The sequence below is a fragment of the Phaenicophaeus curvirostris genome, chromosome 10, assembly GCF_032191515.1.
Source record: "Phaenicophaeus curvirostris isolate KB17595 chromosome 10, BPBGC_Pcur_1.0, whole genome shotgun sequence".
NCBI lineage: Eukaryota > Metazoa > Chordata > Aves > Cuculiformes > Cuculidae > Phaenicophaeus > Phaenicophaeus curvirostris.
The window spans coordinates 25,328,708-25,349,126 of NC_091401.1; the positions used below are offsets into that span (position 1 = coordinate 25,328,708).

The 20,419-nt window shown below is 52.0% G+C and overlaps 2 protein-coding genes across 2 annotated transcripts; both read left to right on the top strand.

Annotated features, from left to right (window-relative positions):
• The first annotated feature begins 950 nt into the window (after positions 1-950).
• Positions 951-9,974, top strand: SIAH2 (siah E3 ubiquitin protein ligase 2). Its single transcript, XM_069864748.1, has 2 exons — positions 951-1,295; positions 8,596-9,974. The coding sequence occupies exons 1-2, from the start codon at positions 951-953 to the stop codon at positions 9,151-9,153; spliced, it is 903 nt and encodes a 300-aa protein (XP_069720849.1). The 3' UTR covers positions 9,154-9,974.
• A 2,614-nt stretch (positions 9,975-12,588) lies between these two features.
• Positions 12,589-20,307, top strand: ERICH6 (glutamate rich 6). The gene is made up of 11 exons (XM_069864503.1): positions 12,589-12,799; positions 13,688-13,790; positions 13,893-14,009; positions 15,315-15,416; positions 15,493-15,650; positions 16,614-16,681; positions 17,528-17,689; positions 17,834-17,915; positions 18,947-19,099; positions 19,360-19,591; positions 19,982-20,307. The coding sequence occupies exons 1-11, from the start codon at positions 12,792-12,794 to the stop codon at positions 20,243-20,245; spliced, it is 1,449 nt and encodes a 482-aa protein (XP_069720604.1). The 5' UTR covers positions 12,589-12,791; the 3' UTR covers positions 20,246-20,307.
• The last annotated feature ends 112 nt before the right edge of the window (positions 20,308-20,419 follow it).

The window sequence follows — 20,419 nt, forward strand, 5'->3', positions numbered from 1 at the left end:
TCGCCCCCACGCTGCCTCCCGGCCGGCTCCGGTGTCCCCGCTCCCCCCTCCCCGTCGGGTCTCGGGGTCACCTCCCCACCGAGCCCAGCTCCTCGGTGTCCCCGGTCCCCCCCCTCCCCGCCCCGGTCCATCCCCCCCAGCCCGGTTCCCGCACCCCCTCCCGGTCCCGCTCCCCCCCAAGCCGGGTCCCCAGCTCCATCTCAGTCCTGCTCCCCCCGCATCCTCTGTCGGTGCCCCCCCCCTCCCCCTCCCGGTCCCGCTCCCCCCGCGCTCCTTCCCCTCCGGGTCCTGATCTCCATCTCGGCCCCGCTCCCCCCGCCGCTCCCTCCTCTCCCTCTCCCGGTCCCTCCCCCCCTCCAGCCCGTTCCCGGTCCCCCCTTCTCCCTCCCGGTCCCGCTCCCCCCTCCTCCCCCGGGTCCTGATCTCCATCTCGGCCCCGCTCCCCCCGCATCCCCTCCCGGTGCCCCCACCCGGTCCCACTCCCGGTCCAGGTCCGGCTGCCCCCGCACCCCCTCCCGCTCCCCCCGCGCTCCATCCCCGCCGGGTGCTGATCTCCATCTCGGTCCCTTTCCCCCCGCAGCCCCTCCCGGTCCCTCCGCCTGGTCCCAATCCCGGTCCCGCTCCCCCCCAAGCCGGGTCCCGAGCTCCCTCTCAGTCCCGCTCCCCCCGCATCCTCTGCCGGTGCCCCCGCCCGGTCCCGTTCTGCCCCCCGTGTCCCCCTCCCGGTCCCTCCGCCCCGGTCCCGCTCCCCCCGCCGCTCCTTCCCCTCCATCTCAGCCCCCCGCCCGCTCCCAGCCCCGTTCCCGGTCCCGCTCCCCCCGCCCCCCCCGCGCGGGGCACGCCGGGACGGTGGCGGGAGGCGCGCAGCCGCCCGCCGGGCACCGCCTCCCCCCCCCCCCCCGCCCCCGCCGGTCCCGGTGCCCGCGGCGCCGCCGCCGCCGGTGCCCGCCATGAGCCGCCCGTCCTCGGCGGGCTCCGCCAAGCCCTGCGCCGCCGCCAAGCAGCCGCCGCCGCCGCCGCCCGGGGGACCCTCCCCGCCGCCCCCGCCGCCGCTGCCCCCCCCCCCGCCGCAGCAGCCGCCGCCGCCGCCCCAGGAGCTGACCGCGGTGTTCGAGTGCCCCGTGTGCTTCGACTACGTGCTGCCCCCGATCCTGCAGTGCCAGGCGGGGCACCTGCTCTGCAACCCATGCCGGCAGAAGCTCAGCCTCTGCCCCACCTGCCGGGGCGCCCTCACGCCCAGCATCAGGAACCTCGCCATGGAGAAGGTGGCCTCGGCAGTGCTCTTCCCCTGCAAGGTGAGCGCCGGGGGGGACGGAGAGGGGGATGGAGGGGGGGGGGAGGATGGAGATGGGGGTGAGGATGGAGACGGAAAAGAGTTTGGGTATGGGGATGAGGATGGAGAAGGGTTTGGAGATGGGATTGAGGATGGAGATGGAGAAGAGTCTGTGAATGGGGGTGAGGATGGAGATGGAGAAGAGTTTAGGGATGATAGTGAGGATGGAGAAGAGTTTGGAGATGAGGGTGAGGATGGAGAAGAGTTTGGGGACGAGGATGGAGAAGAGTTTGGAGATGGGGGTGAGGATGGAGATGGGGATGGAGAAGAGTTTGGGGACAGGGATGAGGATGGAGATGGAGAAGAGTTTGGGGACGGGGATGAGGATGGAGATGGAGAAGAGTTTGGGGATGGGGGTGAGGATGGAGATGGAAAAGAGTTTGGGGATGAGGGTGAGGGTGGAGAAGAGTTTGGAGATGAGGGTGAGGATGGAGAAGAGTTTGGGGACAAGGATGGAGAAGGGGATGGAGAAGAGTTTGGGGACAGGGATGAGGATGGAGATGGAAAAGAGTTAGGGGATGGGGATGAGGGTGGAGATGGAGAAGAGTTTGGGGATGAGAGTGAGGATGGAGATGGGGATGGAGAAGAGTTTGGGGATGAGAGTGAGGATGGAGAAGAGTTTGGAGATGGGGGTGAGGATGGAGATGGAAAAGAGTTTGGGGATGAAGGTGAGGATGGAGAAGAGTTTGGAATTGGGGGTGAGGATGGAGATGGGGATGGAGAAGAGTTTAGGGATGACAGTGAGGATGGAGAAGAGTTTGGGGATGAAGGTGGGGATGGAGATGGAGAAGAATTTGTGAATGAGGGTGAGGATGGAGAGGGGTTTGGAGATGGGGGTGAGGATGGAGAGGGGTTTGGGGATGGGGGTGACGATGGAGACAGAAAAGAGTTTGGAGATGGGGGTGAGGATGGAGACAGAAAAGAGTTTGGGGATGAGGGTGAGGATGGAGATGGGGATGGAGAAGAGTTTGGGGACAGGGACGAGGATGGAGAAGAGTTTGGGGACAGGGATGAGGATGGAGATGGAGAAGAGTTTGGGGACGGGGATGAGGATGGAGATGGAGAAGAGTTTATGAAAGAGGGTGAGGATGGAGAAGAGTTTGGAGATGGGGGTGAGGATGGAGATGGGGATGGAGAAGAGTTTGGGGATGAGAGTGAGGATGGAGAAGAGTTTGAGGATGAAGGTGGTGATGGACATGGAGAAGAGTTTGGAATTGGGGGTGAGGATGGAGATGGGGATGGAGAAGAGTTTGGGGACAGGGATGAGGATGGAGAAGAGTTTGGGGACAAGAATGGGGATGGAGAAGAGTTTGGGGACGAGGACATGGATGGACAAGTGTTTGGGTACCGGGAGAGGGGTGAGGATAGGGATGGAGAAGAGTTTGAGTATGAGGGTATGGATAGGGATGGAGAAGAGTTTGGGGATGAGGACGGGGATGGAGACGAGTTTAAGCATGGGGACAGGAGTGGAGAAGAGTTTGAGGATGGGGATGAGAATGAGGAGGGGGTGAGGATGGAGATAGTGATAGGACAAGGGGGAATGGATTTAAATTGGAAAGGGGAAGATTTAGATGAGACATTAGGAGGAAATTCTTTACGATGAAGGGGGGAGGCCCTGGCCCAGGTTGCCCAGGGAAGCTGTGGCTGCCCCATCCCTGGAGGGGTTCAAGGCCAGGCTGGATGGGGCTTGGAGCCCCTGATCCAGTGGGAGGTGTCCCTGCCCATGGCAGGGGTGGGACTCGATGGGCTTTGAGGTCCCTTCCAACCCAAACCATTCTATGATTCTATAGCCCAGCAGCACCATGCAGGCTCCCCTGCCATCATCCCCATCCCCCTGTCTTAAAAAGTTTTCTGCTCATCCCTATCCCCTTCCTTCCTTTATTTCTTCCCCATCATAAACACGGAACAGAAAGCAAGGCTCTGCTGGCCTCCGTGAGCCTGTTTCATGCTTCCATATGTTTCTAAAGTAAAATAAAGTGATGAGAGCGCTAAAACCTCTTATGATTCTTTCTACTTCCCTGAAAATTCTGCTCTAAATGTTGACCTAGTGTTTGGCAAAAACAGTAGATCGGAAGATTAGCCTTTTTCTTCCCCCCTATTCTTTTAACCTATGCTGATCAGGACAAATTTCTTCATCAAAAGTGTTCTGAGGCCCTGGCAGAGGCTGCACAGGGAGGTGGTGGAGTCTCCGTCCCTGGAGGGGTTTAACAGGTGGGTGAGGTGCTCAGGGATCTGGTTTAGTCATGGACAGGCAGGTTGGACCTGATGATCTCAAAGGTCTTTTCCAACCAAGCAATTCTATGACTCTATGATGCTCAGTCTTAGAAAACGTGCTTTAATTTGATAGCTGAAATTCTGATCATGTCTCGTTAGTTCTCGGCAGTCGGATGGGCTGGGGAGCTGTCAGGTCTGAGTTCCTCGATGCTTGTACCTCCATAATATTGCAAGCACTTTAAAACCACAGGCTGAAGTGGTAGAGGGACAGATCTGCGAGCTGCTGGGTCTGTCACTGATACGGAATATGAGACAAGATGCATCCTGAGGGAATTGGCTGCTGTAGTTGCCAAGCTACTCTCCATCATATTTGCAAAGTCACGGCAGTCAGGTGAAGTCCCCGGTGTCACAGATGGAGTGATGCACTTCACTCCTACGAGAGAAGCAGCAGTCTGTGTATTGATATAGAAATGTCGATTTAACCCGGTTTGATAGTAAATGTGACCGTGGTTCGTCAAGGTTTGATGGGAAAGTGCACTGGATTATTTACTGCACAGGGAGCAGGGCCAGACAGGACTGTCGGGGAGACCCTCCCATTGAGTCATGAGGTGCAGACAGAATCCTTCTGCTTTCTAAACTCCTACTCAGGGAGGAGTCTGGTTGCAGCTGGATCCAGACTTGGTCAATGGTTTACATCTAAAGGATTATTTATGTGCAATCAATCCTTTGTATCGCTTAGCTCAGATTGTGAAATTTCAGTGCACTTATCCCCAATTCAATTACTGAATAAGGATTCTCTCAACCTTGAGAGGTGTCCCTGCCCAAGGGGAGAGGTGTGCAGCCCACTGCCGTGCAGGAAAGCTTAAAGGGCTCTTGGGCTGCTCCTTATTTAGGGAGAAGGATGTTTGAGTCACAGTCACATTTATGTACCGGGCTTGAGCTGGACGTTGCGCAGCGCTGTGGTTAGGTGGGTGCAGTCCTTGGCTGTTGCGTTGTTATCTGTGTCCCCTGAATCCACTTTAATGCCGATGGTTGTCGCTTAAGCAGGCTCTCGGGAAAAGGTCATGAAGATGATCCGAGGGCTGGAGCACCTCTCCTGTGAGGACACGCTGAGAGATGTTCAACCTAGAGAAGAGAAGGCTCCGGGTTCAGCTTACTGCAGCCTTTCAGCACTGAAAGAGGGCCTGCAAGAATGAGTGGGACAGACTTTTTAGTGGGTGCTGCTGGGCTCCAGCGGTGCATGCCAAGCTTTTCCGGTGAGACCTGCAGGAGGGTCGTTAGGGACACGCAGCGGGTGACGGCGTCTCCAGTGGAATCATCGGTGTCATTCCTGCAGCACAGCACAGGTTGTGAGACAGGACAGGGTGGCTTTTGGGTTTTTGTAGAGCTTTTAGTACTACGAGGCTGTTTCAGTGCTCTCAATGGGAGTTAACGTCTCAGTGGCAATAACAGGTGGAGCGCAGTGGTGGGCACAGGCTCTGCTGAACACAGCAACAAGTGCCACGAGACACACATCCAGACTGAGCCCTAGGGAATAGAAACAGACAGTGCTGGCTTTTCACTGAAATGCTGGCCTAGTTCTCATTTTCTCAAGTGTCTCGTCAGTCTTATCTGTGACAGCTGGTGTTCCCCACTTGTCCTAAACGGAACTGATGCTCCCAGGCTGGAGCAGCTCCCCACACCAGTCACTCATAGAATCATAGAATAACCAGGTTGGAAGAGACCCACTGGATCATTGAGTCCAACCATTCCTATCAAACACTAACCCATGTCCCTCAGCACCTCATCCACCCGTCCCTTAAACCCCTCCAGGGAAGGGGACTCAACCCCCTCCCTGGGCAGCCTCTGCCAGTGCCCAGTGACCCTTTCTGTGAAGAATTTTTTTCCTAATGTCCAGCCTGAACCTCCCCTGGTGGAGCTTGAGGCCATTCCCTCTCGTCCTGTCCCCTGTCCCTTGGGAGAAGAGCCCAGCTCCCTCCTCTCCACAACCTCCTTTCAAGGAGTTGGAGAGAGCAATGAGGTCTCCCCTCAGCCTCCTCTTCTCCAGGCTAAACACCCCCAGCTCTCTCAGCCGTTCCTCATAAGGCCTGTTCTCCAGCCCCCTCACCAGCTTCGTTGCTCTTCTCTGGACTCTCTCCAGAGCCTCAACATCCTTCTTGTGGTGAGGGGCCCAGAACTGAACTCAGGATTTGAGGAGCGGTCTCACCAGTGTCGAGTCCAGAGGGAGAACAACCTCCCTGGCCCTGCTGGCCATGCCGTTTCTGATCCAAGCCAAGATGCCATTGGCCTTCTTGGCCACCTGGGCCACTGCTGGCTCATGTTCAGTCACTGTCAACCAACACCCCCAGGTCCCTCTCCTCCAGGCAGCTTTCTAGCCAGACTTCTCCTAGTCTGTAGCTGCTCAGGGTTGTTGTGCCCCAAGGGCAGGACCCGGCATTTGGCCTTGTTAAACCTCATCCCATTGGTCTCAGCCCAGCGGTCCAGCCTGTTCAGATCCCTTTGCAGCGAGGTGCAGCTCTGCTGCCCGCTGGGTGCCAGGTGAAAAAAAAAGGAATAAAAAGCACACAGACTTCTCTGTAAAGAGAAGGTAAGACATTCCTAACTTTACCTGTGAGATGTTACTTTACTCACTTGCCAATAGAAAGGTTTCTTAGCCCTTAATAGGTAGGATTGCCTTCTTCACCCCTTCAGGTTTGCTTTCTTTTTGGGTACAGGAGTAAGCACCAACAAGTAGAATGTCCAAGAACAGCTCCCACCCTGCGTGTCCCAGAAGAACCAAACAGCAGTCCCTGCGTTGTCTGGCAAGTCCTAGTTCAAGTGTATTGGCTGCATGCACTTCTCCAGCTGGTCATTCTCTAGATAAAAATTACAGTAAAGTTACTGAAAACACAAAATGCCTTTTAGCGCTCTGAGCAATCTGTGAAAGATAAAATGCCCATTGAAACCATGCTCAAACTCCTAATTAATGAGTGCCAAAAGGAATTAGTTGCTTTCTTTCATCTTGTAAGTGCAAGTAGGAAATAATACAAAGGTGCTCTCTAGTTATGAAGCTGACTTAATTTGCACAGAGGTTCTTCCGTAACTTTGGGGTTTCTGTCCAATACTGGCTATGAAAGAAAATAAATCTTACAAATTGAAAGCTTCCTGAAAAGACTAGAATGGAGTTTCCCAGCAGCTGGGTGAGGCAAACTGTGCTCGGTAGCTGCTCGCTGACTGAGCCATGCAGGGTGGGACAGGCGTTTCCCAGCTTAACCACTTCATCCGAAGGCTACGAGGAAACAAGTTGGGTTGTGAACGTTGCCTGTGGTCATCGGCAGAACCACAGTCCTCACGTAGCCTCTAGTACTCGCCCAGATCTGCGCCCTGTTGCTGTTCGGTGGCCTTTTGTGGTGGGACTTGAGGAAGGTTTTCATGCTCAGGTGATCCTGGCGTGGCCGTGGCGATGACACAGGACCAGGATGCCTCATCTGCCCGGTGTAAAACCGCAGGCGCTTCCTTCTTGCGTTCCAGTTCACGGTGGGACTTGTCTCCAACATGCACGAACTAGCCCGGCAGTAAAGGAAGAATATCCGATAGCAAATCAGTCTTTGATTACACGCCGAGAGCAGCCCGGCTGGGCAGTGGTATGAGGGGAGTTTAGCAGTGGATGATAGGGAAAAGAAAAAAACAAACCCAAAAAAAAGCCTCCCTGTCAAAGAGAAGTTCAGAGCAGCACATGCAGAGTGATATCAGTGTCACTACAGGGTGCTAAGTCATGTAGATGGCGATGAGCTCCAAGCTGACCGTGGCAGCCGGATCCAGTGGGATGTGGCCCTGTCCATGCCAGGGGGTTGGAACTGGATGATCTTTAGGGTCCTTTCCAACCCAAACTGTTCTATGATTCTATGATTAAGCAGCAGGGACAGACACAGTAGTAAGGGAAGGCTCACACTAACTCTTCATGGCCTACAAAACAAGCTCCTCCAGAAGCACAAGGTCGAGTTTCTGTCCCGGTATTCCTAGCACCGAGTTTGCAACATGGGTGATTTGCATCTTGGGCATTTGACCCTTGAGCTGCAGTTTCTTGCACTCACACCAGCCCCAAACTAATCATTTACACCCTGACTCTATCTGCCCTCAAGGGCTGGTGAAGGGTTTAGAGCACAAGCCTTGTGAGGAGCAGCTGAGGGACGTGGGGTTGTTTAGTCTGGGGTAAAGGAGACTAACACAGAGACTTTATCAACCTCTACAACTACTTAAAAGGAGGTTGTACGGTTGGTCTCTTCTCCCTGGTGACAGGACAAGGGGACATGACCTCAAGATGCACCAATGTAGATTTAGGTTGGTTATTAGGAGGAATTTCTTTACTGAAAGGGTTGCCAAGCACTGGCAGAGGCTGCTCAGGGAGGTGGCTGAGTCACCATCCCTGGAGGTGTTTAAGAGGTGAGTAGATGTCATACCAGGGGACATGGTCCGGTGGCAGACTTAGCAGGGCTGGATCCATGCTTGAACTTGTTTGTTTCCTAGCTTTATGCTAGGACCTTGTCCTCTCCCTTTCCACTTCTCGCAATCACAGTTTTGAAACTTTTCACTGTTTAAGTTTTTAAAAAAAGCTGTGGGGAACCTGCATTTTAATGTAATGGAGGTGCTGTGATGGTAATAAGGTACATCTGTTAAAAATAGCTGTTTGCTGAAACTAGAATCCTTTGTTCTTTTTAAAGAGAAGAAAAGCTCAAACCAGGACCACTTCAGCTGATCTGGACGGATCAGATCTAACTGCAAGAGCAAAGCTAACTACAACTCAGCCTTTTGTATCTCAGTCCATTGTATCTAAGGGCTTGCATTAGAAACTAAACAACCACAAAAGACAAGAGGAACCCATTTTTAAATGGAAACAAAAATAAGTAAAGCTCAGCTCTGAATCCAGGGCTAAGTAGAAATGTCTAACATAAAGTTTGCGATGAGAGCAAGAGTTCTGGTCACTCACCAGTGTTTCCAGTTGCCAGGCGGGAGCAGCGAACGCCCGTGCTGGTGCCTTTCCTGATGGCTTCTATTTGGTCTTTTTCCAGTACGCCACGACAGGCTGCTCGCTGACCCTCCATCACACAGAAAAGCCAGAGCATGAAGACGTCTGCCAGTATCGCCCCTACTCCTGCCCGTGCCCCGGTGCCTCCTGCAAGTGGCAGGGATCCTTGGAAGCCGTCATGTCCCACCTCATGCACGCCCACAAGAGCATCACCACCCTGCAGGGAGAAGACATCGTTTTCCTGGCCACAGACATTAACCTTCCCGGGGCGGTTGACTGGGTGATGATGCAGTCGTGCTTCGGTCACCACTTCATGCTGGTGCTGGAGAAACAGGAGAAGTACGAGGGTCACCAGCAGTTTTTCGCCATCGTGCTGCTCATCGGCACCCGTAAGCAAGCGGAGAACTTTGCGTACAGACTGGAGCTGAACGGCAACCGCCGCCGGCTGACCTGGGAGGCGACGCCTCGCTCCATCCACGATGGGGTGGGCGCAGCCATTCGGAACAGCGACTGCCTCATTTTTGATACGGCTGTAGCACATCTTTTCGCGGACAACGGAAACCTCGGCATCAACGTGACGATTTCGACATGTTGTCCGTGATGTCTCTGTGGAGCTGGTGAAGCCCAGGCTGTCGTGTTCACCGAGGGTCTTCTTTTGTTCTGGTTTATTTAATGATATTAACTACGTCACCGTGTACGCTAAGGTTCCTAACTATCCAACATTTTTAACTTTGGAGAGGAACAAGAGTGTCCTGTAAGGAATACGAACTGAAAAAAAGGGTTTTTTAAATTCTTGGGTGCCTTAGGAAGATTCCACACGCACACAGAGTCACCTTTTTTAATTTAATTCTATTTTATTTAAAGAGTGCTTCCATGAGACATGTGGCTTAAGGGACTTGAAGGACTGCATTCCTGTTTGGAGCACAGACTTGCTTTCTCTCACTGGTGAACTTTAATAACAGTTTTGCAGGGAAAGAGAAACCCAAGCAACCTCTCACAAGAGAGGTTGTGGCTCAAAGGGGAACGATAGGTACTTCAGCCTTGCTACTCCATTTCTTGCTCCCTTATTAAAAAGGGATGGACATTGGGTTGTTTGCTTTTCAGAAGAGAAAAGGGGAGGAGGAGCTGGGGTAAAGCAGGGCAGGTTTGGCACTGCCCGTTGTAGGGGGATCGGCGAGCCCAGCACGGCCCATCCGCTCGCAGCCGGTACAGCTGAAAGCAAGAGGTGCCCATCTCATGCATCCCAAACAGCAGAGCCAAAAATACACAAATATATTCAAGCTGTCCACATGTCGCTTCCCTTGGAGACATACTTGATTATTGATTATTGTAAAAGAATAATAATATAGCAAGAGCTTTATGGCCAGCGTTGCGTCATTTGCTATTTAAGTTCTGTTGCCATATTTACTTTTATTTTGTAATAAATACTTTACAAAAATTGCCTTGCATTGCGTGCTGTGCTGACATGGTTGGACTCGATGATCTGGTGGGTCTCTTCCAACCTGGTTATTCTATGATTCTATGACATCCCTGTGCGTGGCAGCAGCTCCTGCTCACAATTCCCGAGGGTGCTCGCCACAGCTCCAGCCCGGCCACCCAAGAGGGACACTTTGCAGCACGAGCAGGAGAACCAGGTAGGGATTTGAGTTCCACCAGCAGCAAAGACAGACAGACTTGTGCAAACTGAAATCGCAGTCTGACCCTCAAGACACAAACGTGAGCTCTGCAGGTGGCTTTGCTGAGTATGAAGATGTTTGCCACTTGGAAGAAGCAATGAGTTGTGAGGTGACACAATCTGCTGAGTTACTCAGCAGTAGGAAACCTCATGACAGCGGAAAACTACACATAAAATGACAGATGAAGGTTGGTGTGAATAAATATAATACATAGTGAGGAATAAGAGACCTAACTGCATTCCTCCAGGGAAGAGCTCTTGGAGCCATCAAAGTCCTGTGCATATGTCACCCAATACCTGGCAGCAGTCCCCAGGAAAGCAAACAGGAATGACAAGGACTGTCTCAGCGAAAGGAATCTTGTTCCAGCCTTGAGAATTTGGAAACGACCATGGAAAAACACCTCACAAGGAATTACTGTGATCTTTTTGTGTCCAATTCCTATAAGCAATGCAGGCTCCATCGCTCTCAGTCAGGACCACTGCTCAGAACTGGGACCACTGTTTGTAGCTCCCCGGAGCTCCCTGGGGAGCACGGTGGGTGCAGCCCCACACCTGGGACAGCCCTAGCTCCAGTCTCAGCCCCAGCTCCAACCCCAAACCTAGGACAGGCCCACTCAGCTCCAGCTCCAACCCTAACCCCAGCTCCAGTCTCAGCTCCAGCTTTAGCCCCTGCCCCAGGCTCAGCCCCAGCTCCATCCCCATCCCATCTCAGCCCCAGACCCTGTCTCAGCCCCATCCCATTCCCATCTTAGCCTCATCCCCATCCTTGTCCCCAACTCGGCCCCATCCCCATACCAGCCCTATTCCCATCCCCTACCCATCCCAATCGTCTTCCCCTTCCCCATCCCTATCCTCTTCCTCATCCCCTTCTCCATCCCTATCACCCTTCCCATCCCTATCCCCCTCCCCTTCCCCGTCCCCATCCCTTCTGTCCCATTGCCTGGACGCGGCTGCCCCCGGGGTTCCCATTGCCCAGCGGGGCTGCGGGTCTTAGTTTGGCTCCCGTGGGGCTCTGAGGGGGTTCGGTCCGTGTCCAAACCTGGGGATGGATCAGGCGGGCGGCAGAGGAGCCATCGCGGTGCAGGGAGGGGATGGCAGCGGCTCCCCTCCACAAAGAGGTTTCTCACACCTGTTTTCCTAGGGGACCCGGCCTCCACCACCCCCTCACTTGCCTCTCTGCTGAGTGGCTTTGTAGGATAGAATCACAGGACGGGTTGGGTTGGAAAAGACCTTTGAGGTCATCGAGTCCAACCATCCATCCAGCCCTGCCAAGTCCAGCACCAGCCCGTGTCCCCACGTCCCCATCTACCCACCTTCTAAGCCCCTCCAGGGACGGGGACTCCACCATCTCTCCGGGAGCCTCTGCCAGGGCTTGATAGCTCTTTCAGAAAAGAAATTACTCCTGACATCCAACCTAAATCTCCCCGGTGCCTCTTGAGGCCATTTCCACTACCAGGGAGAAGAGACCAACTCCCACCTCACTACAACCTCCTTTCCTTTCAGGGAGTGATGAGGTCTCCCTGTTAGGTATAAACAAAGCACCTGGTCCCCATTAGGTGTAAATGAAGCACCAGGTCCCCATTAGGTGTAAATGAAGCACCAGGTCCCCATGAGGTGTAAAGGAAGCATCAGGTCCCCATTAGGCACGTGGGGATGCTCTGCCAGCCAGCAGGCGTAGGAGTGCTCGGCAGATGGCAGAAATAGTGCATTGTATTCCTATGAAAGGTGCAGGGAACGCCTCTAAGGAGCTGAAAATACATCCACCTCTTTTTCTCCTCCTGCTCAGCTGAGTCATCCAACACGTGACTGAGTAACCCACTCCTTGGCTTGCCCACTCAAGTGCAGCACCTTAGCGCACAGCGGATCTGGGGGAGCTGCTGCCTCATCCCATCCCTTTTGGGCACCATATCAAACAGCATTTCATAGAATCATAGAATCATTTGTGTTTCATGTTGAGTGCCAGGCTGCCCTCCTCTCTCGGAGAGCATCACCTGCATCTCACGTGCCTCTGGGAGCAGGAGTGACCTGGGACACAAACACAGCGCACCAGCTGGAATTCCTGGGGAACGCTGCTGCGCACAGATCCATCCTGATACACAGCACACTCTTTGTGCATTTGGAAATACACTGTGAATGTGTTTGCAGGAGAAAAACATTCGTACCTTAGGTGGAGCTTCACAAGTCCTCGGAACAGCAGTCCCTGTAAAAATCAAAGTGCAGAATAGGCAAGCTTGTGCTAGTGGGAAATCATCTACGTGGGCTGGGATGGAGCAGGGGTTGATAGAGATGATACGGAAGCTGCAAAGCCCGTTAGAGAGGGCAGAGTAAGAACGAGGCGTGTCCACCTGCACAGCTCCCTGGGGCGCTCTGCACGCCGCGTCCCTTCTTCTCACGAGGGGTTTATGGTCCATCACTCTCCGTGACGCAGCTTGATTGCAGAGAGTGATAACTACACTTCTTTGAGCTGCAGTTTAAAAAACAAAGCTCAAGCAAACCAGCAGCCACATCGTTCAGCCTGCTAAAAGAATAAGTGAATGCCATAGCCTTGCTTTCTGCTTTTCTTCATGTCTCAGTACGTTCACTTGCAGGTTCACTTTCCTGAGCTGTGCTTCCCGCTGCAGGCCTAGGAGCTGGGCACTGACCTGGGGCTGTCATGATTTTTACCCCATCCCTTTTAAACACGTGTTATTTCCACACTTTCCAAGGAGAAGGACTTCAAATGGATTTGGTATTCCCGCCTGCCCAGAGTTTCACGTGGCTGAGCATTTTCCGCAGGACAAGCTCACTTAGGAGGGCAAAGCAAAACATGTGGCAGGAAAGGGAACTGAAATTCAGGGTTAGAAGAACTGGGCGTGCTTTTTGTTTGCCTGAAGGGGAGGCCGTGTCCATAGTCAGACAGGAGGTGATGTGTGTGGGACAGCACAGTTGTGCTCCCGGGGCAGCTGGATGCCGGTAGCGCTGCAGGATGAGAGGGACCTGGGCACTGTGGAGGGCAGAAACCTGCTCATCTGAGAGATTTCTGTCACCCCAAAGGCCAAAAAACCTTTCATTGCACTCATGCAGCACGGGCTGCATTAAGAAATGAGAATAAACTTCAGTCGTCTCTGCGGCTCTTTCTTCTTAGGACAAGAGGGGCTGGAAATGCTTCAGAGGATCATAGAATCATAGAATCACCAGGTTGGAAAAGACCCACCGGATCATCAAATAACACACAAGTCACTGACCTTAAGCAATAAGCTGTCTCCGTGACTTCCTTGGGATGATTTTGTAAAGCCCTGCTCAGTCGGTGCCTGGTTCGGGTCCCTGAGGTCCGTGGGAAGGGCTACGCGCAGCCCCAGCGCCGCCCCGCTGAAAGCCGCGGGCCAAGCCTGGCAAGAAGGTCTCGAGCAGCCCGTGGTGGCTGCTGAGAAAAGGCTGGCAGGCTGACAAAGGAACAAAACAACCGTGTCTAGGAGCTAAGTTTCCTGCAAACACAGCACTGCTGCTCAGTAATCCTCGCTCTCGCTGTCATTGCAGCTCTGTCGGAAGAGTTCAGCAGCTTAGAGGTGGTGTGTGACATGGAGGTAAGGACTCCCACGGGCTACGTGTATACGTTTTATGCTTGATGGTTTCACCCCTGAGCACAGATATGACTCCACTTTGCTTTTGGTGTTTTCCACTTTGAGTTCAAAGAAGATTTTGTGAAGCTGTTCAAGAATTCTCTGCGCACGCTCCCCTCCGTTGGGCTGCCTACCCTTCTGGCCTACAGAACCGAGTCGTCACAGAGGAAAGTACAGATTGAGGTGAGTCGGTGGTGGGTGTTCCCCCAGCATGTGCCTTTTTTAATGGCTGATTTTAATTGCTACGATTCCCGTGTAAAAAATATAAAAATAACACCCTTTGACAAGCCAGTGCAGGAGTTCCTTTATGAAAGAGGTTTTTCAAATGATGGTTGTTGTGCACACCTGAAAAGCAAGAGGCTGCGCAGCTCCTCTCCCTGCCACTGCATCATAGAATCATAGAATAGTTTGGGGTCTTAAAGTGACCTTAAAGATCATCCAGTTCCACCCCTGCCATGGGCAGGGACACCTCCCACTGGATCAGGGGCTCCAAGCCCCATCCAACCTGGCCTTGAACCCCTCCAGGGATGGGGCAGCCACCACTACGCTGGCCAACCCGTTCCAAAGCCTCCCCACTCTCATGGTGAAGAAATTCTTCCTTACGCCTAGTCTAAATCTGCCCCTCTCCAGTTTATACCCATCCTGTGTTGAGTTTTTCAGCAAAAGATTTTATGCTTTGGCTAAGACAGAGATCCAAAATGTATAGAAATACTAGGCGTACAGTCAAGAAATACAAACAGGGCATAGAGTTCCCCATGACCCTTAGGAGAATGAAATAATCAAAGACAGTTAATCCTAGGCATGAAGTGGGGAGCAAGGGAATTTCCAAAAGCAAGCCAAGTATTTTGAATTAATATGCTCAGAAAAGGATTTGAGTGGAAGTGCTAAACACACAGTGCAGCCTGCTCTCAGCAGCTGCATCTTCTATAACTCTGTTTCAAAATGTGCTTTCAAAAAAACCGGTTATTTCTTTCTAAATGTCTAATACCCACGCTCAGAATACATCCTGCCGCAGCCCTGGTTTGCATCTGGTCTAACACGCTCAGATCTTTTGTCCATAAATCTGCTGGGGTTTCCTTGTGAAATTCCTCACAGATTTTTCTATGATCATGAGTTAAGCAATTGGAGAGAATTTTCTCTGCAAAGCCCCAAGCGATGTATTTGAAAGGGTTAATGTGTCAGAGGACTCAGCTTTCCCTTGGAAGGAAAGGCCCTCATAATCACTGTAGTGATTCCACTTCTTCTAAGTTTTTTAGTTAGTTATTTACTGCAGATCAGCTTTTCTTTTTGCTGGTGTCCTGAACTTAATGTTTTGAGTTAAATCCTTCCAAGATAGCACAGACACAGATCACAGTCCTGACAGCTCTTGCACGCCTTATAACATTGCATTTTGAGCAGAGCCCTCTTTCCCCAAGATCAAATGAAGATTTGCATGCAGATACCCTATTTCTGTCCTCCTCCTCTTCTCTCTCCCCACCTCCACTCCAGACAGAGGAGGACTGTGCTCCGAGGTGCGAGTACTGTAACAGCCTGCTGAAGCCATTCCCTTCCTTTGAAGGCGCTCGCCCATCGGCAGAGGATTATGCATCGGTAAGCTGGTGGGAAGGACTGGCAGAGGTTTGCTGGGAAAGGCTGGCTCTTCTGGCACCGCTCTTCTGCCTTTCAGCAATTCTGCTGCGAGCGCAACCGAGACCTCTACGAGTTCATCGTCAGTGAGAGCAAGAACCACGAGGGCACCTGGAGCATTCCCACCGCTGTCAGCCCCGATGAATCCCACCTCCCCGAAGCCGACACGCTGCTGTCAAAGGAGACGGCGTATCAGAGGTACCGGGAAACGCCGACAGGGAGAACTAGGGATCAGATCTGTATATGGAACAACAGGCGTCTCTGGACGGCAAAAAAAAAGGTGTTAAGAAAATGAAACTGCAGCAAGAGGGAATGAAAGAAGACAAAATTGCTTTAGGCAACTCAAGTTCATAGTCTATAATGTCTGGACCCGCTTGGCTTTTCATGTATCAGGCTGTATCAGAAGGTGGTGAGGTATGTGCTAAGGTATTAATTCTGCTGCTGCCAGACCTCATACCTAGAGACAGGGAGAGCCAAAACCCTGCGGGAGGGATAATATTTGGGTCTAGCTTTTACCACAAGGCTTGAATTTATAGTTGTCTGTTTCTTCGCATCAACTGTGACATGCGTTTGGGTTCAAATTTCCAGAGTCAGGAGAACTCTGCAACCTTGACTTCTGCTGGGCTGTTTAGCAGGAGGCCCGAAGTTTATACAAATAGTTAAGCCTAGGGCACAGGATAAAGAAAAGTAAATCAGCACACCTGGAAGGAAACTGCTAGTTTCCTTGAAGATCCTTTGCAGCCTGATGGTGCGAGTACCTTAGATCACGTACAGAGCATAAACCAAAGCCACTGTCAGACACTGTCAAATTTATAGGAAGCCAGATAAGAACAGTGAAATATTCTTGGAGATGACCTGTTTTCTTGCTCTTGTGGGCAGCTCTCCTTCTCTTTTACATAAAAACTGGATGCAAAATCCCTATGACATTTAGCTCTGCTGTCAGTAGCGCTGATAACATTGCATTTAGAGTCTGTTCCCTGAAATCTCTCTATGGAAGCAATTCCTTTTCCTTAGCTATTTATTATTATTATTATTTTGGTGATATTCCATTACCTCTGTTACTTGCAACTATGCAAATGCAGAGAAAAACAGGTTCAGAAACTTGTGCTCCTAAGGCAAGGGACACATGAAATGTCTGTCAGGAATACTTTTGTTTTGCAGGCAGCTGGAGAGACAAATGGCCAGACAGTCAGCTCTCCTGGCAGCAGAGCGGACGAGCAGAGCTGAACGTGAGCTTGCATTTCCTTATGTATTTATCTGTCAGTTTATTACAACAATGAATTCAAGGGAATTGCTTGTCTCTAATGCTCACTAATTGAGAGGAGGATTTAAACAGCGCCGTGTTGGTTCATTGTCAAGTGTGCAATCCCATTAGATACTGCCATGTTAAATAACCCCCCACGTGAAAAAACAAAAGCAGTTGCACTCCCATCGCACAGAGAGGATCTCCTTGCTGTGACTTTCAGTATTTATAGCTGAATGTTTCAGCTGAGATGCACACAAATTGATCTTAGAGAATAATAAGTTGGCAAATCCAAGCCTGTGGAAGGCAGGAACTGCCAGAATTAGCGTGATCAACATTTTGCCTCGTCGGGTGAATACTCCACTAATTCCTAGCCCAGGCTGTGGATTCCTGAGCAGCCTTTTGGATCCAGCTATAAAATCAAAGGCATTTTGACTAATTGCAGATGAACTAGATGTATGAGATGGGCGTATTTTCACAGAGTGCAGTGGGGCACTCAGGTTTTTGCGGCACCAAGGATTTCAGATTGCCAGTCCTGCCACTCCAGGGAGTGTGAGTGCCATCCAAAACAAGTCATTCTTCACTCACACTGGTGTGTATATGTACACAACTGAAAGAATACATCTTTTTTCACAATCCCGTTCTCTGAAATGGCTGAACACTTTGGACTGTCCTTGTTAGGTAGAAAATACCCTGAGACAAACTCCCAGGATGGAGCATTTCAGCCAGGAATTCCCACTCCCCCACATCACAGCCTCCCTGCAGAGGCATCACGCAGCCCTGGCATCGGTGCTGCCAGCCTCCCCCACGCACACAAACCTTTGCTCTCTAGGTTCAAGTCAAGCTGGCACAATTTCCTACCAGCTTTCCCAGGAGCCCCCATCGCCAGAGGGCCGGACGCTGGTGCCTGATGAGAAAGGAGAAGCACCTGAGGTGAAGCCCATCTCCTACAGCACCAGCTGCTGTGATTTTACCCTCGTGGGTGGAAAGGCAAGTCGCTGTGTCAGATGGTGACGGGATGGGCTGCACCTGGGACGCATCCACACTCCAGAACCACTGGCACCTGCCTGCATTTAAAGGGCAGCTGGTGGAGGACTGCTCCCATCTATCATGTCCTTTCTTTTCCACTCCTAGGCAGTGAAGAATGTGTTGCTGGAAAAATACTACAAACATGGAGTGAAATTCCTTACCATGCTTCCAGATGGAACAGCGCAGTTGTTGTATCCTTTCCAGGGTTCTTTTGCCTGCATTGGTCTAGGGTTGTAATTGTAATTTTAAGTGCATCCCAGCCTGTTTTATCACTGAATAACGCGGTTCATCATTCACACTCACTTTCAGTGTGAAAAAAAAGGAGTCATGAAAGCACTTATTCAGGCACTTGCATGTTTAGCACCCGGTTTAAACATGTTAACCCAGTGCTCAGACCCACTCTGGAGCTCTGGCTGCCCATGGAAGGTCACTGCTGTCCAAGCAGGCTCCGAGAGCACTCAGCCCCATCCCTCCCCTAGGGACAAACCAGCACAACATTTCCTACCCGTACCAACACAGCGCTGTTGCCTCTGACCTGTGGGCAGGAGTATTTTCCTTACTGTGGCTGACTTCTTGCTGACTCGAGGTGTAGGAAGTGCACCTGAGCTCTGCCACCAAAGCAAACAGGCTCAAGACAACTTCTCTGTTCTGGCCTCCAGGCTGCCTTTGTCCCAAGGACGCTGCCAGTTGCAGCGGTGGCAAATGGCAAAGTGCCATAAACGCATGCGCTCACAGTAGCACGTCTTGCTGGAGAGAAACCGCAGTGAGACACAAATATTTGATCTTTGGATACATTCAAGTCAGGTTGCTGGGGCAAGCGCATTTTTCCCCCCAGTGGATTGGATTTTTCCTCTGGGAGAATAAAACCTCTCCCTGTTTTCTCTGCTGTCATCCAAGCTGAGTACTTTGATCACTTCGCTTTGCTAGGCTCATACTTTCAATCCTAAGCATTTCTGCCTGGGTTATTGGTTAGAAAACAGCAAGAATCTATCCTGTATCTCTAACAGCTCTCCTGTCAGCGCATACAGAATACATCAGTGTAGGAGAGACGCCCTGGCAGCAACCCAGGTAGCACCAACAGCACAGCTCCGGTGTGCCTTTAACAGGGATCTGAGTCATACACCGATCTTCATGCTCCAGAGCCATGCTCTGAAATATTTAGTATGTAATAACAAACGAACCACATCAAGAAAGAGGTTATGAGCACCTTATCTCAAGACAGTTATCCATCCGGACATCTGGCAATCCTTGTTGTACGAGAGAAAAAACAGCTGATCTGCATAGTACAGGAAGACAAGCCGACCAACGCCAAAATACAAGCAGTATTTAAGTCCAATGGCAGAAGTACTTGCTATCATCCGAACGGAGCTGTGTGGTATGTTCGAGTGGGTCACAGCAGTTTTGCTCTCCACTGCGGATCTTAAATCTCAAAGGTCATAAATGGTAAACCTAATAGCATTCAAAAATTAAAAGACAAATACAGCAGCTCACAGCCCTGCATCGGGTACTCCTAGAGGAGCAAGGCTACCCCAGCTGTGTCTTGAGAGGTTGGGGTTAGTCCCATCCCTTTGGGGAATGAGGGACATCAGCCATTGGAGCTGCAGGGTTCAAAGCTTTCATTTTCCTCTCTTTTAGGATAAATATGAATATTCAGGGAGGGCAGTATTTGGACCAAGGAGGCAACAGGGTGAGAAGGTGGACGTGGTCAAACAGCATCATGTCACCAGAACCCCACGTCCCGCTGAAACCCATCTTCATCTCCTTGAACCGGCACGTGGGGGTCAGGATCCTGCGCCAGGACAAGATCATCGTTTCCTTCCTCGCCAGGGGGCAACAAGCAAAATTCAACATGGGAACCAAAGTGGAGGTATTTCTCAAGCACACAGGCAGCTCCCACAGAGGGAGTGGAGCAGCCAAGGAAGCTCCCTGTGTTGCCCCAGGTCCTGCCCCAGCGGAGGGGCACCCGTACTCAGTGCCGTGCACACAAGGGGCTCCGTGGCCCCAGCAGCCCTGGCTCTTTGCAAGGAGCTGCAGAGTGCAGGAAGCACTCTCGAGCAGGTCCCCACTGTCCCTGGCTGCATCCCCAAGAGTCGCTCTGGCTGTGCTGTAGGGAAAGCCATGATCCATACAAGGTGCACCGCAGCTCCCTTCCTCCATGGGCTCCTGTCGCAGGGGCAGATTTGTCTGCTGGGGAGAGAACAAAGCCCCGTCTGGTGCTGCTGTGACTCAGCTGACACCATTCCCCTCTGCTCCCCAGGTCAGCGATGTCAGCCGGCTGCCTCCCCAGCCCCAACTGAGTGAAGATGAGCTCCTGCATCTTGCCTTCAGGGTGAGCATTCTGCGGCTCTTTGACAAACTACATGGATGCTTAAACTTCCCTTCTAATGAGCAGCGGGACAAAATTAAGCCTCCAGCGTACCTCGTCACACAAACGCTAAAGATCTTGCAGCTTTGCACAACTTCTGACATAAGTGATGAGCTACGCAGCTCAATCCGTGCGATACTAAATGTTCAAGTCTGACCAGCACGTGTGTGGTGTGAAAGCAAAATAAGCCAATGAGGCTCCTTGGCACTGCAGCGCTTGCACACCCTCAACAAGGTTTAACTGCAACCCTGCCACGCTGTGGGACAGAGTAAGGGCAGCCCGTGGGTGTTCCGCATGGCCCTCTCTGGGGTCTCAGTGTGAGAGGAGCTG